This window comes from Diceros bicornis, chromosome 23 (genome assembly GCF_020826845.1).
Source record: "Diceros bicornis minor isolate mBicDic1 chromosome 23, mDicBic1.mat.cur, whole genome shotgun sequence".
NCBI lineage: Eukaryota > Metazoa > Chordata > Mammalia > Perissodactyla > Rhinocerotidae > Diceros > Diceros bicornis.
In genome coordinates this window covers 33,382,200-33,407,258 of record NC_080762.1, presented here as the reverse complement: position 1 = coordinate 33,407,258, position 25,059 = coordinate 33,382,200, and the positions used below count along the sequence as shown (strand labels likewise).

General features: G+C 33.2%; 1 protein-coding gene across 1 annotated transcript in view; it reads right to left on the bottom strand.

The window, feature by feature from the left end:
• ASCC3 (activating signal cointegrator 1 complex subunit 3) overlaps nucleotides 1-25,059 on the bottom strand; it is a 336,770-nt gene that overhangs the window by 118,989 nt on the left and 192,722 nt on the right. Inside the window, exons 15-21 of the mRNA XM_058566571.1 lie at nucleotides 17,760-17,951; nucleotides 17,226-17,450; nucleotides 10,652-10,771; nucleotides 7,951-8,115; nucleotides 6,152-6,238; nucleotides 5,117-5,293; nucleotides 649-874 (exon numbers count right to left, since the gene is read on the bottom strand). Coding sequence (XP_058422554.1) covers nucleotides 649-874; nucleotides 5,117-5,293; nucleotides 6,152-6,238; nucleotides 7,951-8,115; nucleotides 10,652-10,771; nucleotides 17,226-17,450; nucleotides 17,760-17,951 — 1,192 coding nt within the window. The remainder of the gene's footprint in view (nucleotides 1-648; nucleotides 875-5,116; nucleotides 5,294-6,151; nucleotides 6,239-7,950; nucleotides 8,116-10,651; nucleotides 10,772-17,225; nucleotides 17,451-17,759; nucleotides 17,952-25,059) is intronic.

Here is a 25,059-nt window from a genome sequence, read left to right as displayed (position 1 = left end):
CCTTTTGTGAGCAGTAGTCCTCTCTCTTATTTCTCTTCAGCCTGACTCCCTTCTATTCTACTCAGAATCTGAAATATTCTCTAATCAATGTATTATATGTTTGTCCAATATAATGTTAAGGTACACAGAAATGTATGTAAGAATAATTTTTCAACATTATGTGAAAAAGGCAGATGACCAAATGCTATTTACACAGTGATACCAAATGAGTTTAAAGATATATAAGTATGTAATGACGAAACTCATTTAGAAATTCTAAATAGATTTTAACATTGACATAATTTTTTGCTGTGATACTGCTGATACACATAAAAAAAGACTTTGAAATGAACTAAGTATAAACAAATAAATTAAGAATAAACCTCACTGACTAATTCTCATCATTTATAGCTAATATTCTATCTTTAAAATACTCAACTTAAGGGTGTGACAATCTAAACTCCATTTTAACTGCTAATTCTTTCACGAAACTTCATAAAATTGAGAGGGACTTCTGCTTGAGTTTAGATAAATGAAAAGGAAATTTCATAAAAATGGTAAAAATTTATCTTGAGTAAGGTGAAAATTCACAATACTTTTCTTTTATACCTAGTAAAATATTTTATTTGCACAGAACAATACATTAAAATATTTTTGCCTCTTTCTTACCTATTTCATCTTTCCTCATGTCTTTCAGCTTATCCACAGTAAGATTTTTTTCTTCTAATCTTGTTAGAATGTGTGGTGGTAAGACTGAAAATTGTCTCAAAGGGCTAGCCCAACCCCAAAGCCTCTTGTCGATGACTTTACTAAGATTCAGGAGCCTGTAGGTCATGGCAGGCCAACGTTTCCTCAGAGCAATTTCAAAAAGAGCACGGACAATTCTAGCTGCATTCTGCAGAATAAAAAGAGGGATTGGTGGTTAGGTCCAATGTGCTTTTACAATTGTCAATAAATTTATCATTCAGACTCAGTTTCAAAAGAAGTATGTCAAGCTGTATCCTTTAGTTGTGGGCAACATCTGTTCTCATATAACCCTAATTATCTTTATTATTTCTACATAAGAATAACCATATCCTTTTTCTGTGGATGTTATCCTATTTAATGCTCAGAGGGTAGCCTTCTTTCCAAGTCCTTAGGAAACTCCACCCTATACTCCCTAAAACAGGAAGGAAGTAGGGAGAAACAAAAGGAATACAAAGTATTGAGGAGGCTGTTGAGGCCATCTAGAATATAAGAGACAGGCAAAGATGCCCTTGGGGATATAGTGGAATAACTAAATTTACAAGACTATTTAGAGAAATGCGGAAGACTTTGGGATTCAGTCAGGGATAAAAATTAGTAAGAGAAAGGTGACAGAGGAAGTATTGATGAGTGCAGCTATCCATATTATTGGCTCCCTATAAACCAAGCAATGTGTTAACTGCTTTACATATATTCTCTCATTTAATCTTTACAACAACTGCATTTGATTGGTTTGATATGATTTTATACATGAAGATACAAGGGCTTGGAGAGGTTAATAATTTGACCAAGGTCACACAGATAGCTGGTGTCAGAGTATCTGTTCAAAGCCAGATCTAAACAATTCCAAATTTAACTCCAAGATTCTAAATTGAGTGATCTGAGTATAACTTTATTAATAGACATAGAAAGTTACAATGATTGAAGGCTTTTTTCACATCTCTAGGGTTAGTTTCCATTTGTTTTGCCTCTTTCCTTCTATCATTAACTTTGCAAAATGTTTTCTTAAACATTATTTTCAAAATGATGAACTTGGAGACACCTTATAATATGTAATGACATCTGTATTAGACAATGAAGAATGTTAAATCTGGTCAAAATCATAAAAAGACATGAAAAAGAGTAAAGATTTTAAATAGCAAACAGATGATCTGGCTTGAAATTATGAGGTAAAAAGGATCATAAAATTAAGGGCTTTGGTTTTATATTTTATCTAAAACGTTTATTTGTCTTTTGACAAATTCAATTATTTTGTTTCAGTATTAGAAATTTAAGAACAAAAATGGTATTCAGAAGTATGAGAACAGTTCTGATAACCATTAAAAAGGACAGGATGGCTCTTTTATTGTGCCCAGAGAATGATAAATGAAACACTGATTATTATACCTATCAATTAAGTCTTCCTACATCATTCCCAGTTGCTCTTGTAAAAAACTGCCAAGCTAACTTTCCCAATTGTGTTTGAAAGTATGTAATTTTTATCTTTCAGAACCTAGAGTTGTTCCCTAAAAGCTAAAAGCAATGGAAGGAGAAATCCCACATGACAAGATACAAACAGGATATTTTAATCTGGAATGATATAAATTGGGTGTAAATAATTATCAAAGTTTCTAACATGTATAGTTTAGAGAATTGAAGTACAGGCTTCTTCATAGAATCATAGAATACTGGAGCTAAGGATTTATCTTACGGGCTGAGAGAAGAAAGTTTTAGAAATATAGAAGGAAGCACTATTTTACAGAGCTGAGAGAGTGCGTGGGAAACTACTGATGGCTTAAACTTAAAATATAAATAAACTCAACAATAATTTACCTAATGCATTCAAGGATGCTAAACCCATAACAGCTATTTAAGAAAAACCAAGGATGCTCTGAGATATATCCTTAATCTTCTGAGACTGACTTTCTGGGCACCAATCATAAAAAAACTGTAAGTTTTATACTGTAAAGCAATTCGTATATCAGTCTCTGATAATATCTTCATAATCTTGAATCAAGCAAAAATGTGGCCAGATTATTCATCCAGAACCCAGTAAAGTTTTACCTTTTAGTTAAATCATTAACTATTTTAACATAGAATCATTAGAAAATATAAAATGACAATATTATATTATTTTTCAGAAAAACAGAAGTTAGAAACAATGGTTCTTACAGAAGCTATAGGGTTTAGAGAATATATATAATTTTTCTATGGCAGAAATACATGTGTTTCAAGATGCAAAAAAAAGTTTTCACCACATTCACACTTACTTTATATAATATAAGAAATCATCACCTGGTTTCTTTGATTAAATTACTGCATTTATTTAAATTGTTTGCCAATATATCTTGGTTCATATTTGTAAATATTTCATGTTTACAGTTATTTCAAAGCACTCGAGTATTCATGGCTGTTAATAATTTATTTAACATAAACATCCCTTTTCTATATTAAGTCTTTGAAAAAAATTATAAACGTAAGATACATAGTAGAATAGTTTCTATATTTAAAATAAAATTCAGCTTCTGTTTCTCCTTAACTTAAAGGAGGCATTACTCAAAAAATAATGAAAAAAGTATTCTTGATAAGTAAAGAATATTTTTCTAAACAGTATGTATGGAAGGGAAACCTTTTTACTTCACATGGGGGTTTGAACATAAATACAGTCATGCATTGCTTAACAATGGGGATACGTTCTGAGAAATGCGTCGTTAGGCGATTTGGTCATTGTGTGAACATCACAGAGTGTACTTACACAAACGTAGATGGTATACTGTATTGCTCCTAGGCTATAAACCTGTACAGCATGTTACTGTACTGAATACTGTAGGCAACTGTAACACAATGGTAAGTGGTTGTGTATCTAAATATACTTAAACACAAAAAAGGTACAGTAAAAATACAGTATAAAAGATAAAAAATGGTACACCTGTATAGGGCACCTACCATGGATGGAGCTTGCAGAACTAGAAGTTGCTCTGGGTGAGTCACTGAGTGAGTGGTGATTCAATGTGAAGGCCTCAGACATCACTGTACACTACTGTAGACTTTATAAACACTGTACACTTAGGCTATACTAAATTTATTTTAAAAATTGTTCTTTCTTCAATAATAAATTAACTTTAGCTTACTGTAACTTTTTCACTTTATAAACTTAAAATTTTTTTTAACTTTTTGAGTACTTAGCTTTTTTTTCCCCCTTTTAAACATTTTTGTTAAAAACAAAGACACAAACACACACATTAACTTAGGTCTACACAGGGTCAGGATCATCAATATCACTGTTTTCCACCTCCACATCTTGTCCCATGGGAGGTCTTCAGGGGCAGTAGCACGCATGGAGCTGCCATCTCCTATGATAACAACGCCGCCTTCTGGAACACCTCCTGAAGGACCTGCCTGAGGCTCTTCTCGAAGAGGTGTCATTCTTTTTGGAAATACGTCCATGGGTAGTTTGCTTGATTTGTTTCTTTTTTCCATCATAAATATACTTGTAAGCAGATAATAATGCACCACAAATATTCCTCTCTATTAATGAAAATCTTCCAGTGTTGGGGTTCATGGTTTCAAACTTTTTAAGGAGCTTGTTGAGGTCTGCAAAAGCTTCTGCTAAACAAACCTTTCAAGGAATTTTCTTGGGGGTTCTTTTTCTTCTATTGCAGTTTTCTTTTCTCTTGCCTCTTCAGCCATGCAATGTTACAATTGCTACAATATCACTAGGCAATAGGAGTTTTCAGCTCCATTATAATCTCATGGGACCACCATTATACATGAGGTCTGTCATTGACCAAAATGTCATTATGTGGTGCCTGACTGTACTATACCATTTTATACTACGGTATTTTTAAAAAATTATACATTCAATGAGCTGTAATTTAGGGAATAATTTTCTTTCAGTCCTCAATTTTTAAGTGTCAACAGTAGGGAAGAAAGATTACTTGTTTAAATCAGAGACTTAGCATACTAAATATATGGTATGAGGTATATTATTAAGCCTTACTTACTGGTAAAAAATTTATTTATATTTCTAACATTTGGGGAAAGCTTACAAAGGTTCCACAATCTTTTCTTTTTGCTTGAAATATTCCTGTATTATTGCCCTTTGTAAGTAAAAGAAATGAATTTTATAATTAAAAACAGAAAGAAAATAAGATACTGATATTTTAAAACTCTAAAACCAAAACAATAGCAACATCAAAAAGAGCCAAACCACCACCAAATCCCACTCCCGTTCCTGCTCTAATAGCATAGATGGCATAAAAGATATACAAGTTAAACAGAAACAGTTCTAAGATAAAATGGTAATTTGGTAGCATGTCATAATGTAATACATTCACAGTATAGCATGAATTAATTTCTTGAGTCTCTAAAAATAAACAAGGAAAAGAAAATGAGAAGGGAGTAATATTCTTACCTGTGCAACATATGCAGAATCTGATATGAGAGAGAAACTGTCCATCTCTCCTCGGCTGATGTAAGTTTGAAGTAAGATGTTTATTTTTCCATAACTGTTCTCTACACCTCCAGGAGCTGAGAGTTCACAGAAATTGTTTAATAAGGCATCTAACTCCTCTATTTCCTCTTCTCTGACCTGGAAGAATCAATGTTTTTACAGGATTATTTGGGCTAATTTACAGCAAATTTTCATATTGAAATTAAACCACATTAAATGTTTTTTAAAAGTTTTCATTCGTTATAACTCAACATTTTCTTTTCATATACCAAATAACGGTAATTTTTTCTCAGGTATCTAATAAAATACAGTAAGAAACTATCTTGAGGCTGCTACGATTACATTTTATTATTCATCACCAATATTAAGGTTACCATTGACATATAAAAATTTGATATGCCACTAAAATTAAATCTTCTGACCTCACCATCCTTCAATTGATGAAATTTCATTTTTTATTTGACCAGAGTAAAACCTCTGCCCAAATGGATTAGGGCAAACTTGAATTATCTTCAAATGCATTCATTACAGTCATGTATTTTTATATGGTATAACACATTCATAGCTTAAAGCTGTGAAGTACTATGATTCAAAGTATTAAAGTTTTCCCTGTTAATAAGATTAAATTATAATACAGGCACAGAAATATTCATATTTAAGTTTGAATCATGCATGTCCTTTCTATTTTCTTCAGTAAATCTCACACTGCAACTAAACTGAAATCTACATAGTATATTCTTTGATAGTTTCATTGAAAAATAACTATTTAAATTATATTTGATTTGTAATAGATGGCAGAGAATGATGTCAGGTATGACATAATATAATTCAGGATAGTCGACATTGTTGATAAATGGAAAAACATTGCTGGTACTACAAATGTGAAGTGTCATACAGCTTGTATCGTATCAGGAATAACAATTAATTATAAACTTTTATAAATGAATGAATACATATAGGTTATATGCATTTGATTCAAGCTTCAAGTAATCTTACCTTGATTTGATCAAATTCTTCAGCTTTGGAGACTATAGCAAAAATATCACTTTCTGTTTTGTGAGCATCAAAGAGTTCATTGAAGGTCTACCAAAGTAAGTGTTATATTTGATTAAAATAGAGGGTCCAGTAAAACATTTAAAATTAAAAACGTGATTATAAATCACACATTCTTAAAGAACATTTGAGCCCTAGACAACGCAGAGTTATAATGTCTGTGGCACACTATCCCAAATCGTTGCTTTAAATATCACCTAATTTATCAAAGACTAAAAAATTCCCTAAAACATAATTAGCTAGAGAAGACCTCTAGAAGCAAAAAGATCAATAAAATCAGTTAATGAAACCCACATTAGATATCTTAAAAAAGTTCATGCAACATTCTGGTCTTGGTTCATTTTCATTAGGGGCATGTGGAAATCTGCACCATTCACCAACTTTAAACTGATCATATATCATATAAAATTCAGAAAGGTATAACTAAAACTATGTAACCTGAAGAATCTGGTGAAGATATCACAATATTACTAGTAAGAACATATAGAAATTCAAGAAACTGGGAAGGAAAAAAATCAGTAAAAGGCCATATAGAATAAAGACAAAGCCAAATAAAGGCTACAATTCCTGAAAGTGAGGTGCAAATAGGCTTATTGAGACGTACGTCAGTGGCAACACACTACCAAGTGGACAAATGAGAAAGGCTACTTCGTGGACAAAACAAGTGGACGTGAGGAGGTGATGGAAGCAGTAGAGGGCTAGGGAAAATGTTTTGGGTAGAGGAACTACCAGATCACAGTTGTGAGATAATATACATTAAAAAACTTTGAAGAAACCTAAAGTGCTATACAAATACAACGTTTATTTGGGAAAAGACGAGGAAAAGTAAGCACATGAAAGTGTTTTCTGAAACCTGTTATATGCATAAGCATATGGTAAATAAGTACAAAACATAGATTTCATATAAGCCTAGGTTTTCATATTTCTAAAGAAATTTTACTTCAGTGATTTCTATTACTTTTCCATTTTAAAAACAATTTTAAGTAAAAAAAATGAATATAAGAAAAAAATTCAAACTTGCTCTTTATAAAAAGAATAGAGAGTAAAAATTCACCTTAACCTATCCTCTTCTCTTCAAATTTAAGTCCTCTCCTCACTGGTAATCACTATTAAGTTTTCCCATGTATTAACATATGCAGGTACATACATACACACATATAAACACACACGAAGCCATGCATATACTCTTTGAAATGTAAATATTATAGCGGCACCCTATCTTACATAAGAACATGTTAAAAGGCAACAAGCAAGGTTACGACTGTGTATTTAAAATTACCCTTGAAAATCTCTTAAATTGCCCAAAATGCACAGTAAGGTTGAACTGATCCTATTTAATTAGTTTTTCTAACTCTTCTTAAGTCAATGTTTCTCAATAGTCTGCAATTTTTTCCATTTTTTATTTAAGGATATCATTAAGCCACCATCTTCCACTTAAAATCATTCAGGCATTCTTTCCACAGATCTCACCAACATGCTCAACTGTTCTAGGCTTCGGTGCATCTACTGCTTGGGATATACTCGTTGAACAGGATGGCAAGAGGCTCCAAATAATGAGTTAGTATTTAAAGTCTTTTTTCTTGTCTTTACTGAGTGTATGTTATTGAATTTATATAAGTTAAATGCATTTTGTTCTATTAGTATCTTTTGTTATTTTGCATTAATACTATATTTTGAAGTCTAGAAAGTATTTGCATTGAATAGCAAACATATTATTGTATTTGTTCCACTCAGTATAATACCTCAATCGTGTTGTATTTAATATAGTAGTGGCTGGCGGTTCTGCCCAAATCGGTTGAGGAAAAGTATCCAGTTCGCTCCTCAAAACGAATCATCCGAGCTTTGTCTAGTTTGCGACCAACTTCAATGACCAATTGTTCTCGATGCTTTGCTAATGTTGGGTCAATCTATAGAAAAAAAATTACAAACACTTGACTATTTCTTTAGAGAGTCATCATTTGCAAACATATACCTATTTATGAGAACTAAAATTTTTTGTTGATGCTTTAGTTAAATAAACATTTTATTAAAATTTTTACAAAAGTACACTTTTATAAATTTAGTGCATAACTAGAAAATATTTTATCCCATTAAATAAAGGAAGCTTTAAAAATTCATTAAAATTATTAATCTATATATTATCTATACATAGTAATACTTTGAAATCTAAAGTTCTTATATGGTTTTATAATCTTTAAGATTAGAAATCAGATATAAGAAAAAAATCATTGTCTTCTCCTTCCCACAGTAAAATAACTAGAGACTTTAAAATATTATATCACATTCCTACTTGATAGTTATTTGGAGAAATGATAGTGAGGCTGTTTTCCTTTGTCAAAGTAAAGATATACAAAAATAAATGCAAAGTTATCCTTTCAAAATTATGGTTTTAGTGTTCTAGCAGTTTTCATAACTGCTGATGGGAAAAAAAAATAACAGAAGCAAAGAGTAAAATAAAGTTGACAATGAATTTTTGAATAGTTTTGAAACTACTATATTAGTCTTTTTCTAAGCAGAAAGGACATTTAGTACAAGATATTAACAAATGTTCTTGTTCCTATGATGTGTATGTGTAAATATATGTATGTATGCTCACATAAATATATGTACACATGCCAGGTCCTGAAGATCACTCTCTGGTCATGAGCAATAAAGTGAAATATGATCTTTAAAGGGGGGAGGGAGGAGTATAAAAATACTTTAGAAATCAATTAATGATAATACTCCTACCATTTGATGTTAGATTTTTATGGCAGCTTATTCATGTACAAAATACGCTAAAATAAATTTAAAAATCAGAAAAATGAGGCAAAGGAAAATCAACTGTAGGGAAGTAAGACGGACGCAAGAATCACATTAGCAAATACAAAAAGCCTTTACTACAAGTGATAATATATACTGTATGTATCAGGTACATCTTATAAAAACATTTTATTAATCACATTACTAAACCATTAAAAAATATGTTAAACTACATGTTTTGTGTTAGTTCACCTGAGTTTTGTGGCTGCAAATTCATATTGAGTAATAAAAGGAAAACACATAAATCACACACACAAAAAAAAGTAAGATTCTCTAAATTGTGAAGGTAGTAAAACTACATATCAGAGAAGGAAAAAAAATTCACTTTCTTTATACTGGGAAATCATACACAAAAAATTTTGATATTAACCTAGTACTTAAAAACCAATTGCTGTGTTCATCTTGTCCCAAGATTTGAGATGGCTTAGCCCACGAAAATATATGTGTTTTGTTTTCCTTTATCCCTTTGGAATATTTTCTTTGTGCCATTGACTATTTTCACAAAGTCTATATTTGTAATGAGAATAGCTGGTGCCATATTCTTTAAATCATTTAAGGTTACAGGTTAAAATGCCCCTACATTTTATAAATGAAAGCAATTGGCTGTAAAAGAAGACATCCCTTTGAAGATTAGCACATATTTTAACCGAGAAGAAAGGTATCCCATCTAGAGTAAACTGAAGTATAAAAACCTAATGATTTCAAATTAACAGCTTTAGAACTAGTTGTTGCTGCTATTTTTCTTGTTTTTTTCCTCCTAATCCTTAAGTTTCAATTTTTCCATGGTCAAATCTACTGCACAGGAAAAGGAAAAATGAAGAAAAAAAAGATTGATAACTGCTTTGTTAACACAATGGAATATATTTATATAAAAACTAAGTTATCAGCAAATGGAGGAAAATTATAATTCTGAGTTCAATTCAACTTCTTTGCTAATTTTGACTTAACCCTAGTGAATATCCATACAATGATGGGCAAATAATGTTTTCATTAGACAACAATTGAATTTCATCAGTAATTAGGAAGCATTTACCATGTATAAAGCAGAGCTCTAAAGAAAAGACAAGATCTCACAGAATCTGTAAGGAATGTGGATCACACAACCATAAAGCTCATAGGAAGAACTGCTACCACATGCATCTGAATCTCAGTCTATGTGCACAGTGAAATTGATCCCACCCTCCAAACTGTTAAGATAATAAATCATTAATGCTATCTTTTAATTTAGGAATAAGAGCTTAGATGGGACTTGATAAGAGGAACACACTGCATACAACATTAGCCTATTATTAAATGTGGTCTATAAGTCTCCTCATGTCTTGTTTATTCCAAAACCTAAACTGAACATAGTTTAAAAGAAAATCACAGAAAAATATTAATATCAAATGGAAATGTACCTGTACAATAAACTGATGATAATATAAAGATTAACTTTTTAGTATCAGTGAAACAATTACAGGGGGCAAATTTAATATTCCTTAGTATTTTTTAAAAAAGATTAAAGCTCTTTGTTTTTCTCCCAGGTTCCTAACTCTTTTCAGATGAGGCAGGAGTAACAAATATTTATCTTCATATCATGAAAGGATTACAGAACCTAAAAGAAGGTTTGATTTTTTTTTTTTAAATAAGTGAGTTTTCTACCTGATAAGCCTTGTGACTGATGCCATATACTAATGGATTTGCTCTCATCCGTACATAAAGATAAGTGTAACTTATCCACTTCACTGCTTCTTCCACGTTAGTAACTGTTCCCAGAGCAATCTGTAAACCAAAAATATAACAAAAATTAAACTAATGCACTAAAGTTGAATATAAACATTACATCAAAGACTATTTTGTCAAAAGTTAAGTTTTTAAAATATATCAATATGCTGTATTTAAAAGAAGGTAAACACAATTATGGGACACGACACTTCTCCAATTAATTAAAAATGAGTCCTGCCTCATTTAATTGAGAACAGTACATTAGAAATGCTATCTTCCAAAACTGAACTTATTCATTATTATGGCATTTGATTACTTTTCCCTAAATGCAGTTTAATGCATTAAAAATATTTTTGGTATTCATTAATTTTTCTTCTTCTTGTTCCTTTTTTCTTTTGGTTTCATTTTATGTGACCACACTACTGAAAATTTTAAAAGTAAGTGCACCAGAATCAAAAGAACATGAATCACAGAGGATATAACATCAGCTTTTATGTCTAAAGATACCCATTTGCAGGATGGTTAGTGTAAATATACAACATGAATACAATGGAAAATGCACTCACTTCTGCACAAAAACAAAGCAGATTTTATTGGGATTTATACATATTAATAATACATATATTTTTTAAAAATCATACAAGAATGGGGAGTGGTTTTAATTTTTTATTGGTAAACTTAGAACAATCTATGGAAAAAATGGATATTTATACATTTGAACTATAATAAAGACTGGATAATTCTTTAGATTACATTCTGAAGGGAAATATAATTTTTAATATAGCATTTTAATATAGCTTTATAATTTACTAATTTAATGAAACCAAAGATTAATAATCTAAAAACACAGCAATAATATATAAGATCTGTGTAATAAAGGGAAGGAAATTGTTAGAAAATGATCTTAACACAGAACTGCAATGACAGTTTTCTTAACAATACATTTCCTTAGCCACTGGATCTACAGGTAGTCATTTTGCTTTTACTTAAAGTGTTCATGTTAATTTAAAAATCCATCCAGGTTGTTAAACTTCGTAGTTGTATAACATTTCCTGAACCTGTAACTGAATTTTTTTTTTTTTACCTTTTAATACTTTAATCAAAGAAGGAGAGATGCTCCCTACCTAAATTGTTAAATTTTAGAACAAAAGGAAAAACAAACCCTCTCATCTTAGCATTGAATATAAAAAAAAAAACTTTATATTTGTTTCCTTCCTATATTGTAATTTTTAATTCTGTATAACTAATTTTGTGAAATAAATAAACAGATGCTTAGCAATCTTTAGTTGGTTGAAGACAAGATATAGCAATATATAAATATCATTATAATATTATATCATACTATTTGTCATTAAAAAGAGAAATGACCAAAAGGAAAAATATGGTAAGGCAGATTCTGACTATTTACGTTTAAATTTACGCTAACTTGAAATAAGTCAGACAGAGAAAGACAAATACTGTATGATCTGACTTATATGTAGAATCTAAAAACATCAAACTCATAGAAACAGAGTAGAATCATGGTTGCCAGGGGCTAGGGAGTGGGGGAAATGGGAGATGTTGGTCAAAGGGTACAAACTTCTAGTTATAAGATGAATAAGTTCCGGGGATCTAATGTACAATATGGTGACTACAGTTAATAATATTGTATTGCATATTTGAAAGTTGCTGTGAGAGTAGAGCTTTAATGTTCTCATCATAACAACAACAACAAAATGGTCATTATGTGAGGTGAAGGATGTACCACTAACTTTATTGTGGTAAACAGTCCACGATATACATGGTGTATCAAATCATCACATTGTACACCTTAAACTTAAACTATAAAGCTAAAAAAAATAAATTTACACGAATGTATTTACAAATGACTAAATCATCCACAATATAGGTAAATACATACATTTCTTAAGATGTGAACTGGAAGACGTTCCACAAAATGAAGAGTAACAAGAACTAAAATTCAGCTAATGAGCGAGTTGTAAAACACTTCCTAAATATTTACACAGAAGACAGTTAAACATTTTCTAGTCTGCTTAGGTAAAGGAAACTAGTTTAATGATATGGCTAAAAATCTGATAATGTGCCCCATTCTCGATTCTATTGTTTGACAGCCAAAACTGTGTTAATTCCCTCATGACCTACAGATATTTTAAAATAATATTACACAATTCCTAAGAGTAGAAAATTTTATAAAGAATAAAATAAGCTTGCTATTTCTTCCAAAATCAGACTCAATAAATCAACATTAATAAATAATTACCTATTGCTACTAATGATAAGATTAAAGGAAGGGAGGAAGTAGGTATTAAAGATTGGATCAAGTAACCCAAGTCTTCTAAATGTTCACCAAAAAGGAACAGATTACCCAGAAAAATGAATGGAAATTTATGATGGTACATCATATTTTGAGATTAATCCTTGAATGCCACCTAGTGACAAAAATAAAAATTTACTTGTAAATAACTGCTGTCACCTAGTGGCTATTTAGTACAAGAGCCTTTTATAAAACACGTGTTTTTCACAGTATGTCTTTGAAATTTATCCATTCATCTCAATAATCATATAGTACAAGACTGTACTATGTAAAGCACAATGGATACGGTAACCAAAAGAGCACGGTCCCTGATCTCAAGAAATTCCCCAGTCGTATAGGTGAGATATGTGTAACTAATTAAGATAATATATATGAAACCACTATCCACAGTGCCTGGCACATAATATGTATTCAAAAATGCTTTCAAAAAAACACCTAACGTGAAACTTGTAAAACTGCCTTTAGTATACAATCATGTGTCACATATTGACATTTTGGTTAATGATGGATCACATATACAGCAGTGGTCCCATAAGATTAGTACCATCTAGCCTAGGTGTGTAGCAGGCTATATCATCTAGGTTTGTATAAGTATACTCTATGATGTTCACACAAGGACGAAATCAGCTAACGACGTATTTCTCAGAAGGTACCCCCATCTTTAAGCAACACATGGCTGTATAATGTAACAGAGCTTTATGCTCTGTTAAGGTGAAAAAAAAATCTACCCCAAATTTGGTAATTTAGAAGTAAGACTCAAAGTATCACTTTGCATCTAATATAGCCATTTAAACTTCAGTCTTGAAGGTTATCTTAATTGCTTATTTGTATGTATATTTTTTTAAACTAGTTGAAATCATATCAAAACTGAGCAAATATAGGGGCCAACCTAGGCGTAGTGGTTAAGCTCTCGTGCTCTGCTTCGGTGGCCTGGGATTCATGAGTTCGGATCCCAGGTGCGGACCTACACCACTCATCAAGCCATGCTGTGGCAGCGATGGTGACCCACATGCAAAACAGAGGAAGACTGGCACAGGTGTTAGCTCAGGGTCAATCTTCCTTACCAAAAAAAAAAAAAAAAGCAAATATAATCATCATGCGTGTGTATGTATTTATGTGTCTATATATATATAGAGGAGTGTATATATATACACTCCTTTAACAAATACATGGAAAAACCATTTATGCTACCATTCATTTATTTATTCAACTAAAATTTGAGCACCGGCAGAAAGTATAAACGGGGCTGCGTATCAAGGGATGATCAGATAATGGTAAATGATATTCAATCTTTTACTGAATAGCAACTGGCCACAGGCATTTGTTAAATTTTCACAACAGCCCAGTGAGATTATCCCTATTTCATAAATGGGAAAATTGGGACTTTATAGGTGAAGTGAGTAGAGTAAGAACCTGTCTAGGGAAGACATGTGTTGGAGAGTAGTCAGAGCCAGAACTGGGAAGGCTGGTCAGACTGTGAAGGTCCTACATCCAAGGACAGGTGTATGTACTATGTCCTGCAGAGACGGGAGGAACTCTATATAAAGAATGTGTGTATGGTTATAGAAAGAATAACATATTTTAAAGTATGGACTACAGGAGGCTGATACAGAGTAGGTACCCAGTACTGTCTTCTGAATAAATTTTAATAAGCGTCAAACATGCTTCAGTGTTTCTCTCAGTGCAAAATTAAGTGGCTTTACACAGGGCTGGGACATGTGACCTTTTGGTATTAGCATGAGGGAGTCAGCCTCATTAAGAATAAATCAGCAAAGATGCCTCACAAAGTGTCTGCAATGAAGTTATTACTTAATATAATACTTTCTCCAGTTCTTCTAAACTAATGGTCAGAATTGATATTTACGTTATCGAAGATGTTAGTAAAGGCAACATTCCTAATCTAACATGACCTTTATGTTGATCACTGCCATTGTATAGTCTTGCAAAGATTTTGGGAGTCTAAAGACTTAAAAATCCATTACCTTAAGAATATAGCACACATTCATTTTATAAACTAATTTCACATAATTTCCACAGATTGCCAAATTTAATTTCACTCAACTATAATCTAAGGGAGTTTTTTTCCTTAAGAAAAAAATTTAATTGGGAGCTATTCCAGTAGACCAAATTATGAGAAAGAAATTTTAGAAAGAAATTTACTATACTAGCTAAAAATTTCAAGGTAGTGTATGTTTCATTATTAACTGCCATTTATGGCATTAAATGGAATTATGGTTATAGTTAGTTGACATTTCTGAAAATGACATACCTAATAAGTACTTTATGAATAGGAGGTGAATCTATGCAAGATAATTTATTTTTAATTTCTCAGGGCTTGACCAAATAGTTTCGCTGATGGTATTTTATAGTCCCTAAGGAAAAGAGTTCCTTGAGGACAACAGCAGTATTTTACTCACCTTGTGTCTTCTGAATAATAACATCACCACCTTGTATTTACTTTACCACTTACAAAAAGGGCAAATCAAGGACAGTAATTCTAAGTTTATGAAGATACAGTCTTCCTTGATATGCTTTTCTAAGAAACTTGCATAAGAGTCTTGATTTTCATTGTTAAGTCAGAGATATTATGACCATTTTGGAAAACGTTTAGTTCTGGTCTTAGAAGAAGGCGAACGGTAGGTATTAATGTAGAGAAATGCATTCACCTTCAATTTACTCCATTTCATACAATATAACAGACATCTAGGCTATAATGAAAAGACGAGGTTTGAAATTAAATAGACCTGAGTTTGAATACTAGTTCCAAAAATCAGTAGCTAAATGACGTTTGGGTTAGTTATATATCTGAGGACAATAATATCTACTTAGTAGGAATATTGAGAGAGTGGGAGAATATACAAGAAGCACCCAGCAGAGTCTCTGGCACTGATCAGGTCCTCAGTCCACCGCTACTATTACTGTCTTTGTACAACAGACTATTCCACCAGAGATACCGTTGACCCAAGACCTAATTATTTAAACCATGCAATCATAATAGGCAATGAAGATTGAAACTGAGCTTTAATAACATTTTCTTTGGAGTCAAAATTTATTTGCTAATCTTTTTTATTTTCTTGTAAGTATGCTACTAGAAACCAGTGTCTTTCATGACTTTTTTTAAATTCCAACCAGATCTTCCAAACCTTATCTATCCTTCTGATCCCAGATCAAGTTTTACACCTTCAAGAACAAAGCTTTTCCTGATAGCTTGGGGCCAAAAGTTATTTTCTCCTTGTACTGAATTCTTCTGTAGAACTTAATCACTTTCTAACATTGTACTCTGCTTTTGTATCTTTTTCTCCCCTTTTGGACTATATGCTCCTCAACAGATGGGACTGCAGAGCGAGTGTGTTTTTTATCCTCTAAAAAGACTTGTAAATAACATGAATAGAAGGTAAGTGAAATTTCTATAAGGTGTTAAAAAGTACCTAATATAGGACTTGTACACAAGTAATATTTGATTCTGAATATTTCATTTATTCATCTATTAAATATTTATATCCCACCTACTTTCAAAAATTATTTGAATCGACTCTAAAAGTTAGAAAGGATATAGAAGTAGGAAAGTGTTGAATGCCAGAGCAATAATTAAAAATGACATGAAAACCATGAAACCTCGTCTGAATGCTTGACACAGAAACTTTTAAATTAAGAATGTTTATCCTCTTTGCCAACTTTAAGATGTTACCTAGGCTTCCAGGGTCTGCTATTTAAATCTTAACACAAAACACACATGAAACAAATTATAATACTCTAGCTCAATTTGAGCAATTATATTTTGTATAACAAAGTTAATCAAATGACCTAAGATAAAAGAGCTTTATGAACTTTAGAAAACCTTTATAAAATACTTAACTAAAAACTCTGTAAAAGTGCAATACAAACATAGTTGTTGTTATTGCTATTTTGTTTCCCTAGTTTGTATAACTTTGGTTAGATTTTTGTCCAATAACAAAACGTCATAATTTAAAAGTATGGTCTTTTAGTGATGAGTTCTTACAGTTATCATTTGTATTCTGTACTGCTCTGAACTAATCAACAATATTGCCATTCAGTCCATTATGTCTTATGACTGTATAATGACAATCATAAATTGCCATTAAATCCTATAAAATAGCAACCAACTCAACCTTTATTTTACTTGGTCATTCTTGCAGCTGATGATTCTATTCCAACCTTTTACTCTTTAGATCTTACCTCTGCATTTAGGTTATCTGCAAGGCTTTCCAGAAACTGACTCTCAATTGGGTTTTGTTGAGTGAGCAAAGTGAGGTAATGGCTGAGTTTATCATGTGTTGTTATGATGATTCCTTCCCCAAATCTGTCAAATTGTGGTCTTCCAGCTCGACCAAATATCTGCATGACATCTAAAATTCCAAGGTCAACAAAGGAGCCTCTTTTTGCAGCATATATTTGTGTTCCCTAGATGAGGAAAAGTTAATAAAAATTTACATAAACACACACAAATATAATCCTGATGAGCTCAATACTGAAATTAGGCAAATATGGCAAGATTTCAAGTGTACTTTAACTAATCCTTTCATCATCTGTGATAGAGTTAAATTTTCACAATATAAACTAGATTCTTTTGGAGAAAATAATTTTGACCTTATATAAACAACATTCGAAGTCAATGAGGCAGGCAAATCACAATACTTTTCTAAATAAATCAATCCACAGGTTTGGTTTAAGACACCACAAATCCATGTGCAAAGGAAGGTAAGCTCTTACCTTAATAACAACAGCATGAGCAGGAAGATTGACACCCCAGGCTAATGTAGCTGTACAGACTAGGACTTTGATATGACCATTGGAAAACAAGTTTTCAACCAAATTTCTGTCCTGCCGAAGCATTCCTGCATGATGAATACTAAAACCATCTGGGAATAATTCTCGTACTTGCTTATTTCTTGACTTTTGCACCTAGAGTAGATATCAACAAAACATAAGACTGTCACTTAGCATTTAAAAGCAATTGTTATTTAGTATTTCTCTTGAATCAAAGAAAGCATAAAATTATTTTTAAGCATCTTAAGGTCTTACTAAGTCTTATTATATAATGGTATACAAAATTATTAAAAATCATATTTCATCTAGGTAATCCTGAACATGACACAAAATCCAAAAAGAACGAAGTTAAAAGCAAGTGTCTCTTTAACCCAGCTATTCCCCTCTTGCAATCAATCAATATTATCTGTTTCCTAGCCTTCCAAAAATACTCAATTAAAAACAAGCACAAATCGGGGCCGGCCCAGTGGCATAGTGGTTAGATTTCTGCACTCCGCTTTGGTGGCCCAGTGTTCGCAGGTTCAGATCCCAGGCGTGGACTTGTGCATCGTTCATCAATCCATGCTGTGGTGGTGTCCCACGTACACTCTGTACAAACAGAGGAGGACTGACACAGATGTTAGCTCAGGGACAATCTTCTTCAAGCAACAAAGAGGCAGATTGGCAACACATGTTAGCTCAGGGCCAATCTTCTTCTTCTTTTTTTTTTTTTTGGTGGCTAGAGATACATTTACAGTGTGTGTGTGAGGCCCGGCCTGGGCCAGGGCCAATCTTCTTTACCAAAAAAAAAAAAAAAAAAAACCCAAGCATAAATCTTAGGCGGCTTCCAACTCATTCAGAGTAAAGGCCAGACAACACAAGGCCTACAGAAATCATTTCCATCCCCTGCCCTCACTTACCCATGCCAGCCACAAGGGCCAACTTTTTCTCTAAGTCCCTTTTCTGACAAAGCCACACCTGCCTCAGAGTCTTCACACTTTCTATTCCAGACCCACTGCATGGAAGACTCTCTCCCCTCTTCCCAAGATGCCCCCTGGTTCTGCATAGTATGCACTCCTCCTCATAGCAATGAGCCAATAAACCCAACTGTGTTCACCTACGGCTGTGCTCCTGGTGATCTTTGACAGGAGGCCACTGAACGACCACCTGTCTTAGCTCCTCAACTTTACCACTGCCCTGAATATACTAACTTCACTTCTGGTGCCTGCTCTTCAGCCTGGTCTGGGCTCAGATGTGGAATTTGGTGCACTTATTTGCAATCTGTACAAGTGCAATAGCAGAAGATCTTACAAAATTCACTGACGACTCATGTATAATAGAGAAAAATTTTCTGCAAATTTAAAAACCTTAGATTAACATAAAAGAGGTGTTTATATAGTCAAAGCTTCTGTTTGGGCATCACATCCTGTGTTTATTTGCTATTGCTCTGAAAATTTCATTATCAATATTTCAATAATTTCTTTTGAAACATAGTTTCCAGTTTTTTAGTACTGGGCACACACTGGCAGGGAACGGGATTTTGGAGGTCTGGGGTTCTAGTACTGACATTGTCACACGGATTATCTCTAAGGTCACTTAAAAATTTAAACTTCTAACTTAATAATAATTAAGAAAATAGCACTGCATGAATCTGCTGCAAATATGAGGTAATATATTAACAAACCACACCATCTAGTGGCCAGCCAAGGAAATAACAACTTATACATTGCGAGCCTTTTAGAGTCCAAAATAAAACACACACATACACAAAAAGACTATCTTCTTCAAGTTTCAAGAGGAGCGTATCCTTACTTTATTTTTGGGAAGTGTGGTCAGCCTGTTAGAAACCATTTTATACATACCTTTATGATTAACTACATCTAGATCATACTGCCTCAACTTTCATCTCTTCAGACATGAACTGCTATTGCCAATCTCATGGATATGGGATGACTTGGGGATAGAGTCCGTTGTGGAGTATTTGCTAGGAAAGAACAAGAGAGCTCTTTCAGAGCTCCCACTCTGACCAAGTGGGTTCCACCAGCTTCAGTGGGTACATCCCTCTGGTCTCTGTGAGGAACTAAGAGGCACCAGGGGTCACTTCTCTTTTGTCTCTATTCTTGCTCACATTTTGTGCATTGCTTTTTTATAGCTTCAGTAGAGACCTGAAGGGACAACAACCTTAAAATAAGTCGGAGTTGTTCATTCTTAACTATCTTTGAATCTGATTCTGCCATCTGTGGTCTAGCCTCACTCACAGTACAGAAAAACTTGGATCCCTAGGGATGAGGCCCAGAGATGTGCACTTTTTCAAATTTTATTTTAAAAATTATCCTACAGTAAAACTGATCATTTTTCCACTTTTGGTGTACAGGTCTACGAATTTTAACATATGTTCCATTTGCGTAACCACCATTATAATCATGATACAAAACAGTTCCTTTGCCCTAAAAAATTCCCTTGTGTTATTCCTTCATAGTTAAACCCTTCCCACCCACAACCCCTGATCCGTTCTCCACCCCTATAATTTTGTCACTTCCAGAATGTTATATAAATTGAATCAACAGTATATAAACTTCTGGGCCTGGTTTCTTTCACCCAGTTTGATGCCTTTGGGATTCATCCAAGTGATTGTAACAATAGATCATTCCTATTTATTGCTGAGTAGTATTCCACAGTATGGATGGATATATCACAGTTCATTAATCTAATCACCCATGGAAGGATGTTTGGGTTGTTTCCAGATTTGGTAATTATGAACAGAGCCTCTATGAACATTCATGTATACTTTTTGTGTGTGTGTGAATATATTTTAATTTCTCTAAAGTAGATACCAGGGGTGTATTGCTGGGTCACATGGTAAATGTACGTTTAATTTTATGAAAATTGCCAAACTGTTTCTAGCGTGGCTGTATCATTTCGCATTTGCGTCCGCAATGTATGAGGGTGCCAGCTGCTTCCCATTGCTTGTCAGCCCTTGATATTGCCATTATTTTTTATTTTAGCCATTGTAATAGGTGTGTGGTAGTATCTCATCATGGTTTTAATCTGTATTTCTCTAATAGTTAATGTTGTGGAACATCTTTTCATGTTCTTGGATGTACATTTCTTGTTTTTCTGGGTGAGGAAGACTGGCCCTGAGCTAACATCTGTGCCAATCTTCCTCTATTTTGTATGTGAGTCACTGCCACAGCATGGCCACCAATGAGTCGTGTAGGTCTGCACCAAGGAACTGAACCCCGGGCTACCAAAGCGGAGCATGCCAAACTTAACCACTAGGTCATGGGGCTGGCCCCCTGAAGATTTTGGCTTTTATTCTGAACTAAACGGGAAGCCCCTCAAGGTTTCTGTGCAGGAGAGAGATAGGAGAGAGCAGGTAGGTAACTATTACAATATTCTAGGTGAGATGTGATGGTCAATTGGACCAGGTGTAAAACATCTGAATAAAATAATAAGTCTTAACTAACACACACATGCAACTCTCTATATATGTCTCTCTCTTATCTTGGCTTTCTTAACAAATGAGAAATAAAAACTGAAATTGCAGAAGTGTAAAAATTAAGACACCATACATCAAACTTACAGAACAGAGTGAAGTTATACTCTCAGAAAACATCATATCTGAAATATTTATGTAAAAATATTTACGTAAATAAGAACATAATAAGTAAATCAAGCACCTAGTTCAAGAAGTTAGAAAAATAACAATATAACAATGCCAAGGAAAGAAGAAATGCCCCAATAGAGTTAAGATAGAATCTGATGATTTAAAAATTATGAATTTGACAAGTAAACACAAAACTCTTATTATAAAAGAAAAAATTAAACAAAAATAGGCAATGGCTATTATTGGCTACAGCACGGTTTGGAAAACTACGTGCCAACTGTCTGTTTTGTAAATAAAGTTTTATTGGCAATACAGCCATATAAATTTGTTTACATACTCTCTATGGCTGCTTTTGAGCTACAAGAGGAGGGTTGAGTAGTTGTGACAGACACCATATGTCCACAGGCTTAAAATATTTACTATTTGTCCTTTATTTAAAAGGAGATACATAGCTGTACACAAGCACAAGAGCACAAGCATAAAGATGCAAAATTAGTAATGTGAAAAAAATGTTCAGGAATATACCACAATTTAAAAGAATCAGAAAAGAATATTTTTGTAAAATTCAATACATTCCATTTAAAAAAAAGTTTGGAATGGATGATTTTCTAGGAAAATATGTTATTAACATTTCTCCTAAAAGTGGTAGAAAATTGCAAAATAAAAGCAATGGAGGAAATTGAAAAGCTATCTCACATCTGGGCTTTGAAATTTTTAAAGATGAATTAGTTCTAATGTTATTAAGAGGTCCAAGAGCATAGAAATAGAAGGAAAGACTCAAAATTAATCTTACAGAGTTAGTGTAATAGCACTGGTACTAAAACCTGATGAAGCAGAAAACAATACAACAGAGAAAATGCAAATAGTAAAGAACCTTAGAAACAGAATTCATCAATGCATTAAAACAATACACTACAAACAAGTACAACTCAACTCCAGAACGCAAGGGCATTATACTTAGAAATACACTTGTATTAACTTAATTATTAATAAGTCAAGAGAAAAAACATATGATCATCTCCAGGCATTGATATCTGACAAAAGGCTACATTCAATCTTGATGAACAGATGTGACAATATCTGTCTCAAACTATGTCTTAATAGTAAAACATTAGGACTGTATCAATTAAAATTAGGAACAAGGAAAAGTTGTTTACTTTCAGCCTACCAATGTCCTGGACAATGGAATTAGACATGAGAAAATAATAAACAGTATAAGTACTGAAAAAGTAGAGGTCAAAGTAATTATTAGTTGTAGAAGAAATGAACATTTATTTATAAAATTGAGGACTAATTAAAAACTATTAAATAAAATAAAAGAATTCAGAAAGGTGGTAGTCTCAAAAATACTTTTAAAAAGTCTTTCTATATACAAACAATAACTTGTTAGAAAATAAAAGTGAAGTATCACATTTATAACAGCCATCAAAAACAGAAAGAACAGGGCCGGCCCTGTGGCTTAGCAAGGTTAAGTGCGCGCGCTCCGCTGCTGGCGGCCTGGGGTTCAAATTCCGGGCGCGCACCGCCGCACCCGGCTTCTCCGGCCATGCTGAGGCCACGTCCCACATACAGCAACTAGAAGGACGTGCAGCTATGACATGCAGCTATCTACTGGGGCTTTGGGGGAAAAAATAAATAAATAAAATTAGAAAAAAAAAAAAACAGAAAGAACAAGAAATAGGTAGCACCTACATGAAGAAAGCATTAAGATACTGCTGAAGGACATTCAAGAAATGAAGTGATGTGCTTTGCTTTTGAGATAGAAAAACTCGATTTGGTAAGAATACCAATCCTCACTAAGAATCTGTAAAATCAATGCACTAACTCAACTAAAAGATGAACATGATTTCTTGGAGGTGATACTAAAGTTCATCTTGAAAAGTAAACCTGTATATTTATCCAGGAAAAATTCTAAAATTGAAGAATAATCAGGATGCTTCTACCAATGATGTATTAAAAATATTACAAAACCTGGGGCTGGCCCAGTGGCACAGTGGTTAAGTTCACGTGTTCCACTTTGGTGGCCCAGGCTTCATGGGTTCGGATTCCAGGCGCAGACCTATGCACCACTTATTGAGCCACGCTGTGGCAGGCATCCCACATACAAAGTAGAGGAAGATGGGCATGGATGTTAGCCCAGGGCCAGTCTTCCTCACCAAAGAGAGGTGGATTGGTAACAGATGTTAGCTCAGGTCTAATCTTCCTCACACACAAAAAATATTATAAAACCAGAATAAGTAAAACAGTTTGATACCAGAGAAGAAATAGTAAGATCAACGAAATAGAAGGGAAAGTTCAAACATTGACTCAGGCAAATATCAGAATTTTATATGTTATTTTAAATTTTAAAATCAACAGAACAAACAGTGAGTATTCAGAAAAGGATGATGAGTCTATTACCATATAAAATAAGCTCCACACAGATCAAATATTTTATAAAAATTAAATTAAATTTAAAAAGGGCTAGAGGAAATCACAGATGAAGTAGGTGTGGCCTTTATAAGCAAGACAAAGCCCAAGGACTATAAATAAATTGATAAAAATTCAGCATGGTAAAAATATTCATAACTGATTTTTATTTGTTTAACTAGAAAAAATATCTGTAACACATGAGACAGTATATGCATTTCAATACACAATGGACCAAGGATATAAACATGCAACTTATAGAAAAAGAAATTCAAACGGTCAACATGGAAAATGCTCAGCTTCACTCATAAAGAAATGCCAGTCAGAATAATAACAAAGTACCATTTTTTCCTAATCTATTACTCTGTCATAAACTTAAAAACTGCCCAGTGTTGGCAAAGTCTTGTGAGAGAAAGTTGCTGTTCAAGGAAGTGTAAATTGGAACAATCTCCCTAGTGGGCACTTCAGGACCATTCACCAAGATTTTAAATGCACGTACCGTGCTGATGTATAAATTCCACTGCTAGGAATTTTCCCAACAGATATTTTTGCAACTGCCAAGAGTATGAGCAAGAATGTTTACTGCAGTACTATTAACAATAAAAAGTAATTGGAAACAACACAACTATCCATCAAGACAGGACTGGGTAAACGAATTAAGATAATGTCCACATTGTGGCATATTATGCAGTTGTTAAAAGAATGAATCAGATCTTTCTGTGTTGATTTGGAAAGATCTCCATGATGTATTATTGAGTGAAAATAAGCAAGAGACATAAAAGTGTGTCTAACATGATCCAATCTGTTCACACTAAAACATATATGCAAATATACAATGGCAGTTGTACAAAAATCTTCCCTTGAAAGAAATATGGGAAGCTTTTTAACAGGAGTTTCATGGGGAGAAATGAATGGAGAAGAGATGGTTAAGAGCATGAGTTATGGAGCTAAACTTGTTTATTACAAGATGCCTGCTACTTTCTGAAGTATCAGAACAATCACTATTTTCTATCTGGAGTTCAGGCTTTGCTATCTTCTGAACAGCTGGCGAGATAATAATTCATCTTGTTCACATTCTCTGAACATGGCATTGGATTCTCTAAGGAAGCCATCTGAGATCCAATACTATCCTCACTAGATAAAGTGTTTCTACACATGGAAATTCAGCACAAAAGAACACCAGTTGTGAAAAGGTAAGGGGAGTCAGGTGCGTAGTTTAACGATTGTCTAAGCTTGGTTTCCTCTGAC